Source organism: Opisthocomus hoazin, chromosome 8 (genome assembly GCF_030867145.1).
Source record: "Opisthocomus hoazin isolate bOpiHoa1 chromosome 8, bOpiHoa1.hap1, whole genome shotgun sequence".
NCBI classification, from domain to species: Eukaryota; Metazoa; Chordata; class Aves; order Opisthocomiformes; family Opisthocomidae; genus Opisthocomus; species Opisthocomus hoazin.
Genome location: NC_134421.1, coordinates 35865173 through 35884615, shown reverse-complemented (window position 1 = coordinate 35884615; position 19443 = coordinate 35865173). Strand labels below are relative to the sequence as shown.

At 43.5% G+C, this 19443-nt stretch overlaps 1 protein-coding gene across 1 annotated transcript in view; it reads left to right on the top strand.

The window, feature by feature from the left end:
- Nucleotides 1–13549: 13549 nt before the first annotated feature.
- Nucleotides 13550–19443, top strand: part of RASSF3 (Ras association domain family member 3) — a 97515-nt gene continuing 91621 nt past the window's right edge. Inside the window, exon 1 of the mRNA XM_075429335.1 lies at nucleotides 13550–13670. Coding sequence (XP_075285450.1) covers nucleotides 13550–13670 — 121 coding nt within the window. The remainder of the gene's footprint in view (nucleotides 13671–19443) is intronic.

The following is a 19443-nucleotide window of genomic DNA, read 5'->3' as shown; positions in this document are numbered from 1 at the left end:
TGTCTCCGCCTGACGGGGAGGGTAAAAGGGGTCGCGGGGCTGCGGGCAGTGCTGCTCCGGAGGGTCCTCCTGGGTTCCCACCCCTGGCAGAACCACGTGGCCTCCTCCCGGGGCCTGAGGAGGAGGAGGCCGTGTCCTGGAGTGTCACACGCCCTGTGCGCGCACTGCGTACGCGTCCTGTCGCTCCCCAGGCTCCAATTCGCGCTGGGCGAAGGTGGGGTTTCCTTTCGCTGCATAGGAAACAACTTCTGCTTCTCAGCCCTTTCATTCATAGAGTCATAGAATGGTAAGGGTTGGAAGGGACCTTAAAGATCATCTGGTTCCAACCCCCCTGCCATGGGCAGGGACGCCTTCCCGCTGCTGTGCTCCGAGACACAGTGCTTTCATCCACCCACGAGCTCCTGCGCGTGGCAGTGGGGGAACACACGCGATCTCGTGCTGGTGGAAAGCCCGCTTTTGCTGTCCCGTGGCTGGGAAGGCGTTTGGCCGCATCGCTGGGCTTCATGGTGACCCCGAGAGCGGTTTCAGGGCGGAACCCCATGGTCGTCCTTGCTCCTGTGGCCGTTCCTTGCCCATGACAGCCATGCTGCTGCGCTTGTAGGACAATCTGGTGCCGTCCCTAGTGAGTGACACGTGAATGTTTGCCTTTGATTTATGGCACTGAGCCTTTGTTGAACGGACGGTATTTGAAAGCCCAGGTGGGACAGAAAGGTCAATCTTTTCCTATTGTTTTGTTCTGGCTTAAGGAGATGCAATAAACTCATACAGTCCTCTGCTGACAAATAAAATTTCTGTTGCAATATAATGTTCTCAGTTACGCTCGCTTTCAGTAGCTCTATTTTTACAGTTACTCTTGGAATGGAAATAGTTTGGCTGTGAAAGTAAAGTATTTTTTATTTATCTTTTAAGTTAGTGCACCGTTCTGACAGGATGAATAGTGCACTAATGTGAAAACAGATCTTAAAAATCATATTTTTTCTTTTATGATCAAATGCTTCGTGGCAAGAACGTGTCACATTGGATTATAAATCTTCCAGCAACGTTTTCTCAGAACAATTACAGTTTACAATATTTTTCCTTCTCCCCCGTGACAAGCTCTGTTTTTATGAGGTGCAGTACGTCAAGCTGCTCCCTTAAATTGCTGTTCAAGTAGTGGAGGAAGCATACAACATTTATGACCTAGCATGAATATGATATTTAAAAGCTGTAAAGCGCTGTGATGATCGAAGGCAACAACAGCTAAAGCGCACAAGGATTGCGACAAGAACCTCTGTTCTTTCCTGGTTTGCAGGCGCGCCAGCGAGCCAGGCTGGTGAACGGATCTGGCTGAGCGACCAGCTGAGGGCAGCGACAGCAGTGGCTGTGTCAGGACAGCTCGGAGGCTTGAAGGAGAGTGTGGCCAGCCGCCCTCACGGCCCGGAGCTGCGAAATCCGCTCTGTGGCCAGACGTCAGTCTGCACCCTTAGTCCAGGGCTCTTCTGCGAGTGAGTACAGGAGAAAAAGATGTCCCCTGCTTTGGAAAGCCAGCAGAGAGCCACACTCAGCATCGGGAGCGGGTCTAAACTGGCCTTGGAAGCTGCAGCAGAGACATCCAGGACTGCAGCTGAATTCATGGCCACTGTGGCAGCCTCTGGGAAAATGCCATGGTCTCCTGTGGGTATCCCTCTTGAAGCAGAGATTACAACTGGTGCTGAAATTGCAAGTACCTTTCAAAGATTTTAATCTGCCTGGCAAGGTGCCGAAAGGTTCCCAGATAACTCTGTGGTTTCCAGAGGCCACAGGTGTAGGGACTTTCATTTTATGTCATCTAAAAAGCAAAACGCAACAGCGTCTTCCAGATGGTCTGCGGCTGATAAAGAGAGAGCTACGTACAAAATTGTCATGGTGATTCTGAGTCACAAAGAGGTGGGTATTATATTTATTTAGATTAGCCTGTTTGAGTGTTGGCTGCAGTCAGTTCTCGCCTGATCAGACAAGGTCGGAGTCAGAGGTGCTGAATTTGGTGTAAGAAATTCCCTCTGGGGTAGACAAGTAGTCAAAGGGCACATCAAAGGAGTAATTTTAAGGTATTTAGACACAGACTTTTTTTCCAGGAGAAAAGATCTGTGACATCTTTGTGGAAACCAGGGTTTCCCTGAAGGGTCTCTGTCCTGCCTTTCCCACGGTGACAGGGAGGATGCCTGAGCTGAGCTTCGGCAGAGGCAAGACTTTGCTTTTGTCATTTCGCAGTGGGGCTGTGTCTTTGGGTGTTTGTATGCTCCTTGGTACATAGCAGAAGGTGAGGTGGGATCCCTGAAGTGAATAAAGAGCTGTCGGGAAAAGGTCATTCTACCTTTTGTGAGGTTTTTTGTTTGTAATTCACAAGTTTGTTTTCAGGCCTCTGCTAAATATTGAAAAAATACTTCCATATAACTCAGGGAAGAAAGATCATAATGGGAAAAAAATTCAGGGAGATGAATGATAATCAGTTTCAGTGAAGTGCACAAGGTGCACATTATTCAAGCCACTAATTTTTTGGAAAAAAGACAATAAGGCAGCACTGGTATTTCTGGACCTCAGCCCAGGAAGAAAGCTAAGTGTAATGAAATACCTCTGAAAAGGATGCTTTGTGGTATCTGAGCTCTTGCTATTGTTTTGGATTCCTTTTCAAGAGAGACTTCATTGGTTTAGCAGTCCAGACTTGCTCCGCTATTCACCTTTTCACCTCTATTATTTGGGGTAGAAACCTGGTGATCCTGTGCAGATGCAGAATGCCATTGCCTGGCCTGACTTCTCTGCACAAAGTCATTTGAAACAGAAGCAGTCGGGATTATTCCAGTTTGTACCAATGAAATGATGTACGGTGAAGAGTGTTTGTTCTTCCTAGCATTCAGTTTTTCTTTCCATCTGAGAGCGCTCGGGAGTGAAATTTCTCAGTTTCTTATATCTTCTTATCTCATATTGACGGTTTCACAGTGTGTAGCACCCATGTGGCGTAGGCGCCCTGGAGCTGTTGCGTTGTTCCGCCGTATCATTTGGCATTTCTCATGGTTTGAGATAAAAATCTATACTGCCTGGCTTTGCAATGTGGCTTCGGCACAGTGTTACTTTTGCCAAACTCTGGTCGGCAGTCTGGGTGTCTGTAGGTGGCAGGGGCGTGAAAGGAATTGTTTTGTGAATTACTTGCTCTGGACTTCCCAGTTCATTTCTGTAACTTTCCATTTTACCTTGCCTTTTGACGCTTGCATTTCTGACGCTCTTCTTCATTGAACCAAGCGGAAATGTTGCTGGGCCTTTTCAGAAGTTTTACTCTTAATTTAAGAGAATAGAGAGAAATTATAGGTCCTGGAATGACTTGTGGTTCAAACTTTCTGAAGATATTTAAGCGGATGGTATTTAGAGGTACCACGAAAAACAGGTTGTTCCTTTCCAGTATTTAGTGATGGGACATGGTTGGGAATTCAGGGATGTTTTTGCTAAAAGCATGACCTTGAACTGATATTTATTACTCTTACCAACTGTATGTTGCCTGTGCCAACAACATATGTATGGGTGTGTGTATTGGGTTTATGTGGCAAGGTTGGTGGGGCTGCAGGAGTGAGGAGACCAGGACACTGTAATTAATACTGTAAGGACCTTGCGAAACAAACAAAGACTCACAGGTATTTGTTAAGTTGTCTGTAAAAAGTTACCTTCTAAAGGAAAAAATAGAGTATCTCTGTCAAATTTCTGGTGGTTGGAGTCCTTTATAAAGGTGCGATCGATGAGCATCGAGTCAGCGAGTATCCTTTATATACTAGGTGGAAGTGATGTCCCTCAGCCGGTTTCCTCTTTGCCTGTAGTGTTACTCCCCGTACCTGCAGCGCTACGCCCGTGATGTTATCTGAGTGTCAGGAGATCAGTGCACCAGCAGACACCCCTGTCCTGGCATAGAAGCCTTGCCGCTTGCAAGGTACTCTGCAGAGGTGCAGAAGCCCACGGGAGCAGATAGGACTGCAAGCATCCTCTTGCTCTCAAATCTACTGGGCAGTCATTTCAGCTTTGTTCAGGGAATCTTCTCTCCATCTTTTCTACCCATTTTTCAGACTTTATTTTTCAAGCCACCTTCCCTTGTGAAGCATATAGCACAGTTTCAGGGCCTATCAGGGCCTTCTGTTTATTTTCTCTGATGAAATGGGTATTTTGGTGGGGGCATTGTTCAATTTCTAGCATTTTTTTTATATTGGCTCTGAATATTCAGTAACTGAGTCCTGCTTTAGTGCAGCTGAAGGACAGAGGTGTTATGTTTTAATGTGTGGTATAGCTATCTTACTGCAGGGCTTTTTAAGTACCTGTAAAAACAAACAAAACCCAGAACAAAAACCCAAGCCCTTATCCCCTTAGAACAAATTAGTGTCTGTTATCTAAATGCCTCCTAACTTTCAGGAATGATAAAAAAATAGATTCCTCCTTACAGAAACGAGGGTAAAATGTGGAGGGAAGTAGCAAATGCAGGGATTAGTGGGTTGTGGGGTTTTTTTCCCCTTTGGAAAGATGGTTTTTTGACCATCAAATTTGTGTAGCATACTTTCTCATGTTTTTAAAGACGAGGATAGACATTGTCCTCTATTTCTGCAGTAGGAGTATGTTCATATTTAATCACATGGATTGAGGAGGTTAAGTTGCTAAAGCTACTTCTAGAGTTACGATTTGAATTACCAAAACTGTTCAGGGTTGAAGGAGCCTCTGAAAGTTTTATCTAAAGAGTGAGAACTGGGGGTGTGGATTAGAAATAACAACGGTGGGAGCCTGCTTCCCTCTCCTGTTCTTTCTGTAGAGAGTGGTTTAGTGATGCTCAGTTCCCAATTTTTTAAAATTTTGTTTTAAATCCAAAATTATCCAAGTTTCTCAGAGTCCACAGGGGCTGGAGCAGCAAGAGACGATGAATTTGAGTTGTGCCAGTGGAGGTCAGCTTGAAGGAAGCCCTGGGTTCCCCCCTGTTGGGTTTGGAGGAGCGTGGGTGATCTGCTCCCATATGGGGCATTTGCTGGGGCTCTCAGGGCTGGTGGAGTTGGAGACTGATGTGCCCCACTGCAGGAGGAAGGAAGAGCTGGGGAAATGGAAAGCAAGAAGCAGCTTTGATGGAGCTTGCTCTTCAAGGGTAATGCTTGCTGGCTTCTGCAATGTCTCTGCATCTCCTGGGGTGTTTCCGTGGTCTCCTCAGCTGCAGCAAGGCTTTAATTCCTGTACTGAGCTGAGCCCTTTTCCCGACTGTTTGCAGAGAGCGGTAACTCCTCACCACGTTCCTTGGTTACTGTGGGTCTTGTTTTTGTGGCTGCTGACATTTCTTTTCCTGTGTGAGTCCCGTCTTCCACCCCTAAGCCATACACTCTCACACGCAGAGGCTTCCACCTGTTCTCTGAGCATCTCTTTCTTTGTTCTCGTTTTCTCCATCTCATGAATGGTTATTAATCATGGTGTCCTTCAGAGTTTGGGTGTCTCAGATACAACGCTAAGAGACTACAGAGAATACAAGCAGTATTCAGGTTGCATAGCAGTGAAGAGAAAAATTTTTAAAATTGCCCCATAACATTCAGATGCCAACACTGAAAGGCTCTGAAAGTGCTGCGCGGCTTTCCCACTTGTCTTCCTCAAATGCTTTGCAGAGGCTGCTGTGAGTGGGCAGGAGCCCTTGCTGCCCAGGGCATCTTGACGTGGAGATACCCTGTGCTCCATTTCATATGCAGGGTGGAAGGAGGCTTTGGTTTCGAACATATCAGTATTTGAGACCTGATACGGGAGTAGAAAGGAGTCTGCTAATGAAAAAGTGATAAAACAGGTGTTTCTGCAGGCAGTGTTCATGACCTAGGATGTCTTCAAGATGTGTAATAAAACATCAAAGCAGTGATGTGTTTACAAAAGTGAAGACGATATTACTCATAAAAATGTTGCTATTACTTGCCAGCATGATGCCTCCTGATGGTCTACTTGCTGAGACAGCCTTGGGGACCAAGGAGAGTCTTGACCTTGTCATGTGAAAGCTTTGGATAACTTGCTGGGTCTGGATGCCTGTTTTATACAGTCCTACCATGCTCAAAGTTCAACAGAGGTTTAGCCTGGCCTGAGTTTGGGGCACTGTGGGAAGTAACAATACACAATGCCTTTTGCATTACATTGTGCCTGCACACTGTTTACATATTGCTAGTATCTGTGCTTTTAACACACTGGGGAAAAAGGCAAAACTGAAGTTTTTACTGGATAATGTTATTTTTTAATAAATTGATAACATAGTTCATGGCTAAGGTTTTTTTTTTCTTGTTTTTTTTTTTTTTGGCATTTGATGTTGGCAATAGGACCTGTTGGCCACCCTAAGTCCTTAATAGACAGTATGCTTGCACAGGAGGAAGCAGCCCCCGCTCTGAGGTACTACAAGCAAAACAGCCACAGTTGTAAGCACCAAGAGGTGAAGTGGCTTTTTCAAGGTTCCCCAGGAGGACACTGGCCAAACCAGCATTATAACTCAGCTCTTGTCCAGTGACTGTAGTAATCTCTTCCTGCTGTTGGGAAGCAGTGTGGAACAGAAACCTCCAGCCTGGCTGCATGGATCTCTTTATCCAGACAGTTAAATCCAGGTCAGCAGTGTGCACAGCAGAAAGAAAAGAACGATGCTGGTTTGGCCCGGTGGCTTTATGAGCTGCTAGACATGTCTGTTCTCTCCACGCCGCACTGAATACTGACAAATGCCTTTTTGATTTTGCTCAGTAAAGGAAGAGCACATCATGTGCAGTAGCTTGGCTGCAATAGAGTGGCAGTGAGTGTAAGAGCCTGGGAGAAAGTATGAAGGGCTAAAATGAAAGTTGAGCTCTGCAGTCTCTCTTTTGTGTATTTTTCTCTTATACTACAGTTCTAAATATTCACCTATTATCTAGCAGCTGCCATGGCTAAAGTAAGAAACATCTTACTCTTCTAAGAGAGAATAAACATACAAGGTGAACCCTTGTTAATCTCAAGCACAAGTAGCGTGTAATCACTGATCCTACATGGAGAGATCTAAAGAAGGGTGCTCTCAGCCTGCTTGTATAAAAAGATCAGGCTACTTTTGTTTTAAGCAGACCAGATTAGGATAAATAAACTTATTGTTTTAGCAACATTTAACAGATATTTTTGCTTTCCTGCCTCGATCTGATTTCCCTTAGTGATAGTTCCGTGCAAGCTCTCACTGAGAAGTCTACTAATTTTGGCACAGTCACCTGAAGCCCACAAGCAAGTCGGTCTGTCATCTGCCGAGCCAAATCCTATGTGTCAAACCATGTTACAAGGCAACTCAATATCTTCTCTCCAGTTTTAGCCCTGAGTTTTATTTTCCCTGTATTCTAGAGCGTAGCTGTGTATGTACAAAAAAGGGTTTTTGTAAGACTGTTCAGTCATTTTCCTGAGTTTACTGCTGCTAGTATATCTACTACAAAGCTAAGATTAACACAGATCTGTTATTTTCACGTTGGTCTACTGTTCTCTGCAGTTAGCATTTTAAACTTATATTCCACTTTAATTTTGATGCACAAGCCTACATACATGCTTACAGTAAGCCTGTAACGAAAGGACATTAAAAAATGACAATATGCATCACATTGTAGCAGCAGCGGTCCCTGGGAAGTAGGGCAGCATCTTCCCGATGCTGAGCTGGCCTGGCACAGCAATGCCCTCTCTCACACTCACTTCCACCGCAGTGCGGTGCCAGTCCTGTCTGCCTCTGCACATTTCCAGCATCTGGAAAAGAATTACAACAGATTTTACAAGGTGAAGTATTGGAAACGAAACAGGGAACAACTGTGCAGTATGACAGACAATACTGAAGAGAATCAAGCAGACATACTGCTTAAATACACAAAGAGATATTCTTTTTCATGCAACAGTGTATGAAAATATTTAATGATAGTGTAATATATTGTAGAGTGAAATCAGAACTAACCAGATATGAGCAAATGTGCTTTGGCACTGTGATTTTCTTCCTCAAAATCCAGGATATGTTTCATTGGAGCTGTTGCTCAGAAGAAACCTTCCTGCTCCTTGCTTCTTAGGGGAGAAATCCAGTTATTCCCCAATAGCTAGCCTGTAGAAGTAGTAAGCAATTCGTCTCAGGGGACCTTGAGATCTGATTTATAGGTTGAATTGTGTTACGTGTTTTATTTTTAATAAACAGCACTTAAGACCTGAAGAAAATGAACTGAAATCCTACTGTATTTGGAGAGTTCTTCTGTGTGTTTATGTCAGAGCTCTGAAACGAGACCTGCAGTTGGTTGCCAGCTCCGAGTTCGGTCATTCTGGGTTCCACCCTCCATCCCTGACAGAGGTGGCATACCTGAAAAACCTCAGGGGTTTCCACGTAGGATGTGCTCAGCATGCCATAGAAGAGCCAGGACACCACTTCTTGTCCCTGCTGCTGCTCAGAGCGAGCGCCGAGAAGGCTAATACTCCCCCAGTCTCTGATCTGCTTGCCACGGTGCTGTCCTGGCTTCTCCAGAAACTCTGCAGGACACAGTTCATCTCGTGGATTTTGCAGCTTTACTGCAGGATGGGAACAAAGATATCCAAGAGGCACTGCTCTTTCTCTGCTGACTGTACAGGGGGCTGTGACAACCAGCTGAGCTGCAGACTTCTGTATTTGGTCGGACGAAGCCCAGCTACCTGCTGGTACAGAGAGACTTCCGCAGGCCCATGGAAAAGGGTTGAAACTGCTCGTGTTTGTTTAATGCTCATTTGCTTCCTCTCCCTTTTGTATGGGATTCATCCAAATTTTGTGCTGTTTTACTTTAAAAGTCATTCTGATCATAGGAACATATCTGGACTAGAAGCATTTTTTGCAGGAAAAAATGTTGGATGGGTATTTCCAGTGATACCGATCTGGTGGTGGTTCGGTTTGTTGCGCAGCAAGGTTTGGATTGCGTGAGCTTTTTACGGTATTGTTGTCTCTTAGAGTAACTGTCATCCGCAGTGCATTGTGTAGGCTTTTCAACATTTTCCCCCTTCTCTTTTGTCAGTTTTCTTTACTTTCGCATCACATTTATTACCTACTGGTATATGAATTATTGGGACCCTTGATAACAGAGGATTGAACATGTGAAATATTTTTGATGTCACAGCTAAAAAGGTATCTATACAACTCTATTTTAATCTTATTTATTTATCTACAAAGTAATAGTTCATTAAATCTGAAAACAAATGTATTTTACATCAGTTTGAGTACTACAGTTCTTCAATTTCTATCTTTCAAATGGAGGCAAGGTTTTGGAAGTTGCAGATTGCCCATCACTGATTAATTTTTAATCCCTTCTTTTTGTGTATCTGCAGCTGCTGAGAATGAAAAGTTTTTTTAGAAAGCTCACAAATATAGCTGCTTATTTGGATTAGGGAGGGATGAACAGCTGGGCTGGAAATCGGAAGTATTATGCTAGTTTTGCTGAACTAAGCTCAGATGCAGCCGTTTTTTGTTTCTTTACTTTTAGTAGTTGTATTATGTTCTTTATAAGCTTCCTAGCAACTGCATAGCTTTGTCACATGATGGTGTTATAAATCATGTTTTAGTATGAAATCTGTGATAGCGTGTCTTGACAGTGTCATGCAAATACGGTAGTGCTGAAGCCCAGGGACCAGTTGGGCAGGACCTCTCTCTTGCTGCTTGGATAATGAACAGGGTTTAAGGAAGGGCACAGCTTTTGTCTACAGTTTCTAGATAAATATGTTTCACACCTTCAGTTCTGTCCAGTGCATAGATGCAGTGTTTCTCTCCATAACCCAGTTCTGGATTGCTGAAATCTTCTAGTCCATTTCAGATGTCTGTCAGGCAAAAAGCGAAGGACAACAGTCCATGGAGGTCTGGAAGTCTCTTCCTCCTTCTCTGGAAGTTCAAACTCCATCGATATGGAAAATATCTTTGTGAAGACTGGCTTGTGGATACCTCTCTACACTGAACTCTGTCTGTCACAGTGTGGCATACAGCATAGTGTCACATACCCACACTGTGACAGGGTGGAAAGGCACCACCTCGTTTTCCAAGTACACTGTTGCCTACAAGGAAAACAAAAACTCATTTTGAACCCAGCTAGTAGGGACATTTGCTACTGCGGGCAAGCAGGTACTCCTTAATACGTTTAACTTTTCCTGCACACACTGTGAAAAGGTGTATGGGGACCTTTGTTCCTGAAACTAGAGTAAATGGAGAAGTTCCAGTTAAGTCAAAGCAAATGAAATCCTTTGCTCAGCCCAGTTGTTTGCTACCAAACATTCTTCCTTACAGAGGAAAAATGCTCTTCTGCCCCAGACCACAGAAAATTCTGTATCTGCGCCCCATCTGGTACCACCACCTGTGCTCCTCCTCATTGTTAGACTTCGTTTTTATGGTATCTCAGCACTGCTGCATTGTTCTAACAAACGCTTATCAGCAAAGAATTTGCTTTAAAACTGTATAAACAGCACACTCCAAGAGAATATTCCCAGTTAAACACCGCCGGTTGTTTACAGTTCATCCTTGAAGAGTATTGTTTGGGTTTTCTAAGTTTTCTGGGCTCTGCCAGTGGGCATGGGAGAGCTGCAATCTGGCAGCCACTGGGTTGTTGTGTAGCTCTGTTCTGAGCTGGTCTGCCTCGCTCTGTAGGTCGGGGTAGACAGTGAAGTGTCTGAGCTGCTGGATGCTTCATGAGCACCCCTTTGCTTTCTGACTGGTGTGCACAGGTTTCCATGTGGAAACCAGGCTTTGGAGCAGATGCCGAGAGCAGTGTGGTGTGCCAGCCTCTGCTGCCATGGCGGTGACCTGCCACACATCCCAGCCCATGGCTGGGGGGCACATGGGGCGAGCAGCACACACGTGGAGTCGGTGCGTGGCGTGTCTGCCTGTGGTGGAGGCCTGCCGAGATCTGACATCTGCACCGCTGTGGGATCCAACCTCTGCCCCGCTGCAGGGAGGTGGGAGGTCAGAGGCTGCCCGCATGGCGGAGAGGACAGCTGCCCGCCTCCCTTCCCAGGCAGGTGGGACGGCAGTGTGGGCAGCAGTCGTTCCCTCTCCTCCTCCAGCATGCTGCTGGGGTGAGCAGAGTATGACCTGGGGGTTGAAACCTGCTGCGGGAAACAGCCTTACATGGCTTTTTTCCTTAAAGGGAGGCAGAGATCAAGAGTGTGACTCTGCTCACATTTCAGGTCCTGCTGTCCTCCCTGGAAAGCATCTCCGTGCGCTGTCTTTTGGCGGAGTAGATTGAAAGGTACACGTGTAGCCCTGTGTAGTACCTTTTTAATACGGTGAATTCTTAACTTCAGTAATGCTTCAGTGTAACGTGAGCAATCCAAGTTGTCTTAGGAGGGGCTATGTGAACTGTTCCTAGCCCAGCTGATGCAGGCTGACAGTGTTCGTTGCTGTGCAGAGCACAGTGGCTCGTGTGCTAAAGCTGACAGTCCAGGCTGAGAGGAACCCCCACCATCATCGCAGACCCCACATACGTGAGCTGTGGGGGACAGGCTGTCGTCCATTCACTCTCCATTTTTGCCTGATTATGGCCTAGAAATGTAAAGTGGTGGAGGCATCATGAATTTATTGCATGGCTAACTACCACTGCTGTGCAGTTCAGCTTGAGTTCAGGTCCATGTTCTCATTTGTATTAGCTGGTTTGTTGCATAGCATAAATGTCAGATTCATCCAGCTGACTTTTTTTATATAGAATGAGTTCTGTTTGTCTGAAAGTAATATGCAACGTTTTATGCTCTTGTCTATTTTTTGTTCCAGTAAGGCACTAAACACTATAAGGTGTAAACCTCCACAGGTTTGTTATTCTTATCACCAGTGTCAGTTTACCACTTTATATTGTTGCATTCTGATGTGTTTTACTGATATGTTACTGAATTTTACTGAATTTACTTTTTTTAAGCCTCATAAAATACCAGTATAACAAAAATGTCGTACCAATGTTTTCTGTTAAGTGGAAAAAAAATATTCCTGTGCCCTTCGTATCCTGCTAAAGATCATACATATCTATATGGATTCTTTATCAAATTATAAAACTAGTCATCTTAACATATATTCACTTATGGTCTGAAGTAGTATGGGGGTTTTTTATGCCACTTTGATTTTCATTAAATTTTTATATCTGTAAATTTCAAGGAAAAAAAGTCACTGTTTGAGTTAGTATTTGGCAGATGCCTTTAAACATTCAAATGTGTGCTATTTCCTGAAAGAAGCAAATTAGCTGTTGGGCCTTTAACTCTGCTCCTTGCATGTGCTGAATTGGGTGGCAGACCTCCTGCTTGTGCTAAAATCGTCACTTTGCTACAAAATTCCTGCTGGTATGACGGGGTGGAGCTCGAACACGAGACAAGTCTGGCGGCCCAAGTCCTGCCTTCTGCGCTTTCATTGACACTGCCTGAAGAATTGTGGCAGATACAGTATAAATGGAAATGTTTATTTGTTTTCAGAGACATATTGACCAGAGGAAATGCAATCTGTCTAGCTTCATCCTGAGAAGCAGCAGTATGTTAAAAATGTCAGATGTATAAAATGAGGTTAAATACTTCACATATTTTAGCATTGAAAAATACATTGTGAATTCTAGAAGAGGTATTAACTGCATGCTGTGAATGTAGCTGGTGTAACAAAGCCCTACTTTCTGTAGTTTAAAGGTTGATATAAAAGGATCTTTGTTTTGTAATGACATTAGTCTTGATTTTCAGTATTTTCTACCATTGAGGTCTAGCAGAAGAAAAAAAAAATTGAAGAAAATGTGAGAAGCTGAAGAGAAACTGGTGACACAGTCCAGGAAATCATACTCAGCTTGGGAAATGGTTGAATAGTCTTGCTGTTAAGTGTATGCTAGAATTTGCGATAAATATTGCGGGAGCCATAGATTAGTTCATAGCATCTCTAGATTTACAATTTAATATGTATCGTGCTCGAAGCGTGTAGCCTAAGTACTGAGATGCTGTTAATTTCTTTGGATAGCGATATGTTGATAGACACTCGATTCTCAGACTGTGGGAGTGAATGATTTGACTCATGTTTGCCTTAAAATCCAGTAAAAGTTGCATTTTTAACACTCTGTGTATCTATAGAAATCTCTGTTAAATTTACTGCTAAGACCCTGCAAAAGAAGGTCTTTGCGAAACACTCTCTAGAGAAAATCCTGTTGATATAAATCAAGGGCTTTTGCAAGGGGACTTTTCCCTATCAGTTTTGGAGTTTATTTAGTTTACAGCCTAGAAAAGGTAGCTAGAGATGAACAAATGAGCCCTTCAAAACCTTTCTGTGGAAAACAAGTCTTGTTTTAACATCGTTGGAAATTCAGTACCAGGTTAAGACTCTGAAGCACTGGTCTTTCTTTAGCCGAAGCATCTATTAATATAGCTGCTGCCTGTAATGAAGAGGGAGGTCTGGAGGGCTCGGCGCGGAGTGACGGAGAGGGAGGGGGTTTAGGGCTAACAGGTGGCCCTGAGACGTGCTGGCTGACGCCGAGCTCGGAGCCAGCGCACTCTCTGTGGGTATTCATTGGCTTTCCTCTCGCCGTCTGTGTACGTGCGTCTGTTGCTCCCAGTGTAGCTGTGGAGCCTTTCAGCTATGGCAATAAGAAATGACTTGAGGAAAACCATCAGGAGGATAGCACGGTTTTTCTACTGGTTTCCTAAATCATTGAGCAGTTCAAGGAGGAGAACAGTAAAACTTCTGTGGAAGTCTGCTGGTAAGTGATGCTATGCTTCTTAAGACATTTTTTCCTGCTAAAAAGAAATTCAAAGGGAAAAAGAATTTCTTTCCCTTCAGCTGGTTAACTTTTCCAGGCTGGCATTGTTTGCATTTTTCCATTCTCTGAGGCTCATTAGGCAAAACTGTAAAAATATTTTGGAACTGCAATAGAAAGTTCATTAGGCTTGCTCGGATGACGAATTCTCTTGCAGCTGTATAATTTATTCATATTAATGTTCATCTCAGTGATATCTGATGTTTTTGTAGACCTTGTTTCTCCCTTAGGTATGTATATAGGAGTTCTAATATGACTCAAATACCTGACAGAAAATTATTTGGAATTGCCTTAATCTGTTAGTTGATCTAGAAGGCTGTGTGGAGACAGAATTGACTGAAGACCTTAACTCATCGTACCGCCATTCACACAAAGCGACGAGCAGCTTAGAGGGGGTTTGTGTTCAGCAGGGATGCACTGTCCTTCATTTCCATTTTATCAGCTGAAGCGCAGTACCGCTCGGCTCACTGGTTAGTAAAAGGCACTGCTCCTAACGACAACTCAGGGCGTTGATCCTTGTCCAGTCCTGACGCAGAAGCGTTTGCATCTCTCACATTAACATTCTTATAAGCACCATGAAAGCCCAAGGGTGGTTGTGTCCTTCAGAGGGGTCTGGTAAGGCTGAGGCCGAGGTGTATTCTTGGAGGGAGGGCGTGGGGTAACATGCACTGCGATAGCTTAGGAAGCTGAGTTCATTCTGTGCTTCATAAAGGACTAATTATACAAGACCGGTTTTCGTTTGATGAGGGCTGTTTTGACTGAAGTGGTGGACTTGTCAGTTCTGCAAGCATTACAACATTGCTACCAAATTTCTATTTGTGTGGGATGGGATTTGGGTCAGTTCTGCAGCTGAGCAGTTTAGTGGTTGTACTTCAGACAACAGATTTGTGACTCTGAAAGGGGAAAGCCAAGTTGGACCATCTGAAATCTGTCACAGAAATGTTGTTGGGCCAAATGTCTAAATTACATGTGACTTCTTCACAGGTGAAGGAGACCATGAGTTTCAAACATCCAGAGGGAAATCCCAGCTCACTGAAGTCTGTGGCAAAACTTTGCTTGACTAAAACCAGAGCTTTAAGTAACCTCTGTGTGAATATTGGTAATCTCAAGTCCTCCTAATACTTCAGATCATCTTGAGTCCTCATAACACATCAGATCATTCCTGCATCTCTTTTGTTACTGTAAAAGCGCAAGTGGCTAAGAAGTATCAATGAATGTTATTGGGAGCTTTAATTGCTCGCTGAGTTACGCACGCGTGAAATTGTTTGCATGCCAGTTATCTTTTCCCTCAGTACTACAGAAGAACCATTACATCCATGACTTGTAACAAGAAACAATGTGAACTATGAGTGCTTCAAAAATAATACTTTTTGTGGGTTTTCTCCCATCTGCCTCTACATCTAGTGGATTGAATAAGATTTGCCTTTCTACCCTCATTTTAATGTATGTCTTAGCGTCTCTTTTGAACTGGATTTGTGAATAGTGTCAGAAGTGCCCTACATGTCCTTTTCTAGCCGTGCAGTAAGGTGATTATCACAAAATTGTGGTTTCGGTGGAAATACAACATTTTAGCACAAGGTTGCATCCCACCAGAAAAAAGCTCAGTGTGAAAATTCAGCTCAAACTTCTCATAACTTTACAGAAGCCAGTCTCATCAAGGACATCTGTAATAAACTGGAAGATGAAGCGCTGGTGCTCCTCGCACAGGGGAGGGGATGCAGCTCCTGTTTGCATGGACAATTCCTGTGTAGTCTTTACAAATACAGAAAGTGATATGAAACCTTAGCTACACTAAGTCCATGTACGTTTCTGCCTTTTTCTTGAGTGGCCAGAGTTTTGCTTGGGTTCTTGAGGAATTACCAGGTTACTTACATGCTTCCTTAACTCCAAAACACCACATTTTTGTAACTTTTAACCAAGTTGCTCTGCTGTCTTGCTAAGAGAGTTCTGACCATCTAGTTACCTTGGTACACAAAGAGATTTACCCTCACCTCCAGCATACTAGGGTTTTCAACTTCTTTATCTCTGACCTTCTGCCAGTTTTCGCTCCTGTGTTGGCACTAACACAGTTTTCTGGTTGGGTCAGCCAGGATGAGCCAGCAGAACCATTTTGCGTTACTAGGCTTGTTCCACAGATGAATAACACAGCTGATAATTAAAGCCTTCGGTAGTACTTACTGATAGTTTTTAGCTACGTATGCTGTAATAAATAAATTACTGTTTTAGCAACAACAGAGCTGAAACTTTCAGGATATGAATGTGTTAGGAAGAGTAGAGAATTACATTCTCTAACATGCTTTGTCATAGATTTTATGATATCATGCATCATTTGAACCAAGAGATGGGCACCGTACTTCTGCACAGTACCCTCAGACTTGTTGCTTTCATTCTGCTTCTGTCACTCCATGTCTCAGGATGCCTTGTCCTCTGCCTGACCCAGAAAACAAAATCTGCTGAAGCACAAAATTAGTTTTTAAGTATGGCAATTAATTTAGTACTGTTGTAGATCACTGTGTTCAGAAAGTTGCATTTGATGCAATTTTAGAAAGGGCTGTCAAAGCATAATTAGGTTGATGTTCCTAAAAATCCTGAGTTTCCCAGCCTGTCCTTGGATAGATACTTTGGGATTGCTGGCCGTGGACTAATGGCTACAGCTAACATGGTCCTTTCTAAGCTCTAAAAGAAGGAAGAAAATTCAAGGGTGCTCTTTAGTAACTGGTTTTGATTAAATTGCTTACTGAAGAGCTAAAATAATGTCTTAGATGTGGTTCTGAATACACTAAATGTAGCTTGATAATATTTTAAGTGTCAGCCTGACCTCGGTGCTGGGGAAGATTATAGAGCAGTTCATCCTGAGTGCACTCACCGGGCAGGTGCAGGACAACCAGGGGATCAGGCCCAGCCAGCATGGGTTCATGAAAGGCAGGTCCTGCTTTACCAGCCTGATCTCCTTCTATGACCAGGTGACCCACCTAGTGGATGAGGGAAAGGCTGTGAATGTTGTCTACCTGGACTTTAGTAAGGCCTTTGACACTGTTCCCCACAGCATCCTCCTGGAGAAACTAGCTGCCCATGGTTTGGATGGGTGTGCTCTTCGCTGGATAAAGAACTGGCTGGATGGCCGAGCGCAGAGAGTAGTGGTGAATGGAGTTAACTCCAGCTGGCGGCCAGTCACGAGTGATGTCCCCTAGGGCTCAGTTTTGGGTCCAGTTTTGTTTAACATCTTTATCAATGATCTGGATGAGGGGATTGAGTGCTCCCTCAGTAAGTTTGCAGATGACACCAAGAAAAAAATTCAGGACATGGTTTAGCAGGCATGGCGGTGTTGGGTTGATGGTTGGACTAGGTGATCTCAGAGGTATTTTCCAACCTTTATGATTCTACGATTTAATTTAATCATGGATAAGTAACATTTTATAAGGGGCTTAAACCAAGCAATGTAGTATTTGGGGTTTTGCAGCCTTTATTTCTTTGAAATTTCTTTGGATTCTTTCTTAGAACATCTTCATAGAATTTGTGTTGACAACATCATGTGACTAGAAGTTTTATCATGATAAAGTACATAACCAGAAGTCAGGGAGGGGTGCTGAAACACAAAGGAAGTAATAGAAAAAATTATCATAGAGGGCCATGATAAGAATACAGAAAGCAATGACCAAAAAATCAAAACAAATAGCTCCTATTTTCTCTGTCTTAGAGCAGAGGAATAAAGTGAGGGGTGACAAATGTAAAGCAGATAAAAGGATTGTTTTTATTATTTTTTATTCAGCATGTAATTAAATTGTGGAACTCATTACCAGAGGATGCTGCTGAGGTCAGGAATGTAACAAGATTTAAAGGGGGTCTGGAAGAATAAGAATATTCAACATTATGACAATTGAAGCTGCAAGAAAAGCTTTCAAAGAGACATAAATCTTTCTGCTTCAGGGTTTAAGCTAATTTTTTAATAATTAGGGATTAGTTTGAGATAATTTTGTGGCTCAGATCCCGTAACTGTTACTGTTTCTTGCAGTTTCTTCTGAAGAAACTAATGCTCACCACTGGCAGAGATGACCTTATGATCTGTATAGATTTAAACCTTTATGACATTTTTTAGACTTATACAGGACAAAACCAGATTTTAGACCTGTTCAGAAAAGCATCCCGTAATATCCTGTGGAAAACACAAAACGCACAATGCTTGCTGTAGTTTTTTGTTTACTTTGACAAAACTGCCCCAGTGGCAAACCCTGCTTGCTTTGAAGCCACTATAATAAACAAATAAATGCAGCAAATTAAGTCAGTCTGAAGTAGGCAATTTTGTGTAGTCATGTTTCTTGCCAAATCCTACTGGCTCACGAAGAGCTTTATTCTCAGCTCTTGACTGGGGAGAGTTCTCCTCGGTTTGAGCTACTGTCCTGCTAGGTGTGTTGGAAGGCTCTTTCAGAGGGCAGAAAGTGAGGATTTACTGACAAAATCTTAAACTAACTCTACTTCAAACAGCCTGAAGTTGATTTTTGCTGACTTTTTTTTGGCGACTTTTCTGGTCTAGTGTGTTACCCCTTTAGTCCTTCTCTAATGTTAAAGTTAGTAGAGTATTTTTATTGATTTTGGAGGATTTTTCATCAGAATGGGCAAGCATCTACTATAAAATCACATTTATGTAAGAATATGTGTCATGGAAAATAAATTGAATCCTGTACAGAGGTATGGTGATATCCCTTAAACTTGCTACCTCCTAAAACAATTCGCATATAAAAGTTTGACTGATCAGACGAAGAGAAAAGTCAACTTTTGAACTCTCTTTCCAAAATATATCCAGCTGACAAAATAAACCTGTAATACATATGGGAAGGGAGAACATAATTTTAGTGTGATATGTCAATTTAGAATGGCTTAGTTTAAAATATTTATGAATTCATTTCTTATTTTCGTATTTTGCCAGCTAACATATGATGGCTTACGCTCTAAGTGCCTGTGTCCTTACATGACCTATTTAATCAGGTTGTTCTGGGAATAGTTTGGGTATACATAGGTAGCACACGTAGCATTTGTGAGACGACGTAGCTGGGAAATCAGTGAACGCATAATGTCACTGTATTTCTGTGTTCTTGTCAAAGCCCAGTTGGTGAAAGCCACTGCCTCCCCTGCTCCCCGAGGCCAGTGGCATGTCACACCTCTACAGTCCCTGTAGTCAGGTCATTGTCTCCTGCACAGACCCCTGCAACTGTCCAGTGAGCACCTATAGGTCTCCTGTGGTTTTAGTGAAAAAAGGTTCACCTGGCCATCCCCATAGTCCACTGAGGCCCCGGTTCTCTGCTGAGGATCAGCTGTGCTGTGCATAGGAGCAATGGTCTGTGGTGTGATGATTGACATCAAACCAAGCGAGGGCTTGCAGAGCTTTCAGAGGGGTACTTGGAAGGAGAGCATCCATCTCTGAGAATGATGGAGAGAGTTTTGGCCCAACACAGATGACAAATGGAGTGTAAGGGCATTAGCGAGCTGTGGCTCTGGAGCGTTCAAGCTCACGGTGGACGAGGTGGTTTCCTTCATGGGAACACCATGTGAAGGATTAATTAGTTGTGTTTGGGAGAGGGAGCAGAAAGACACTGTCTCAGTGGAAGCCAGCTGGGGTGTAAGTCAGTTATGTTTAAACCTAACATGGTGGCAGACAAGGTGAACTTACGACTGTAGGTGGCTGTTCAGGAGCATGGATCCAGCAACCCAAGGTCGCATC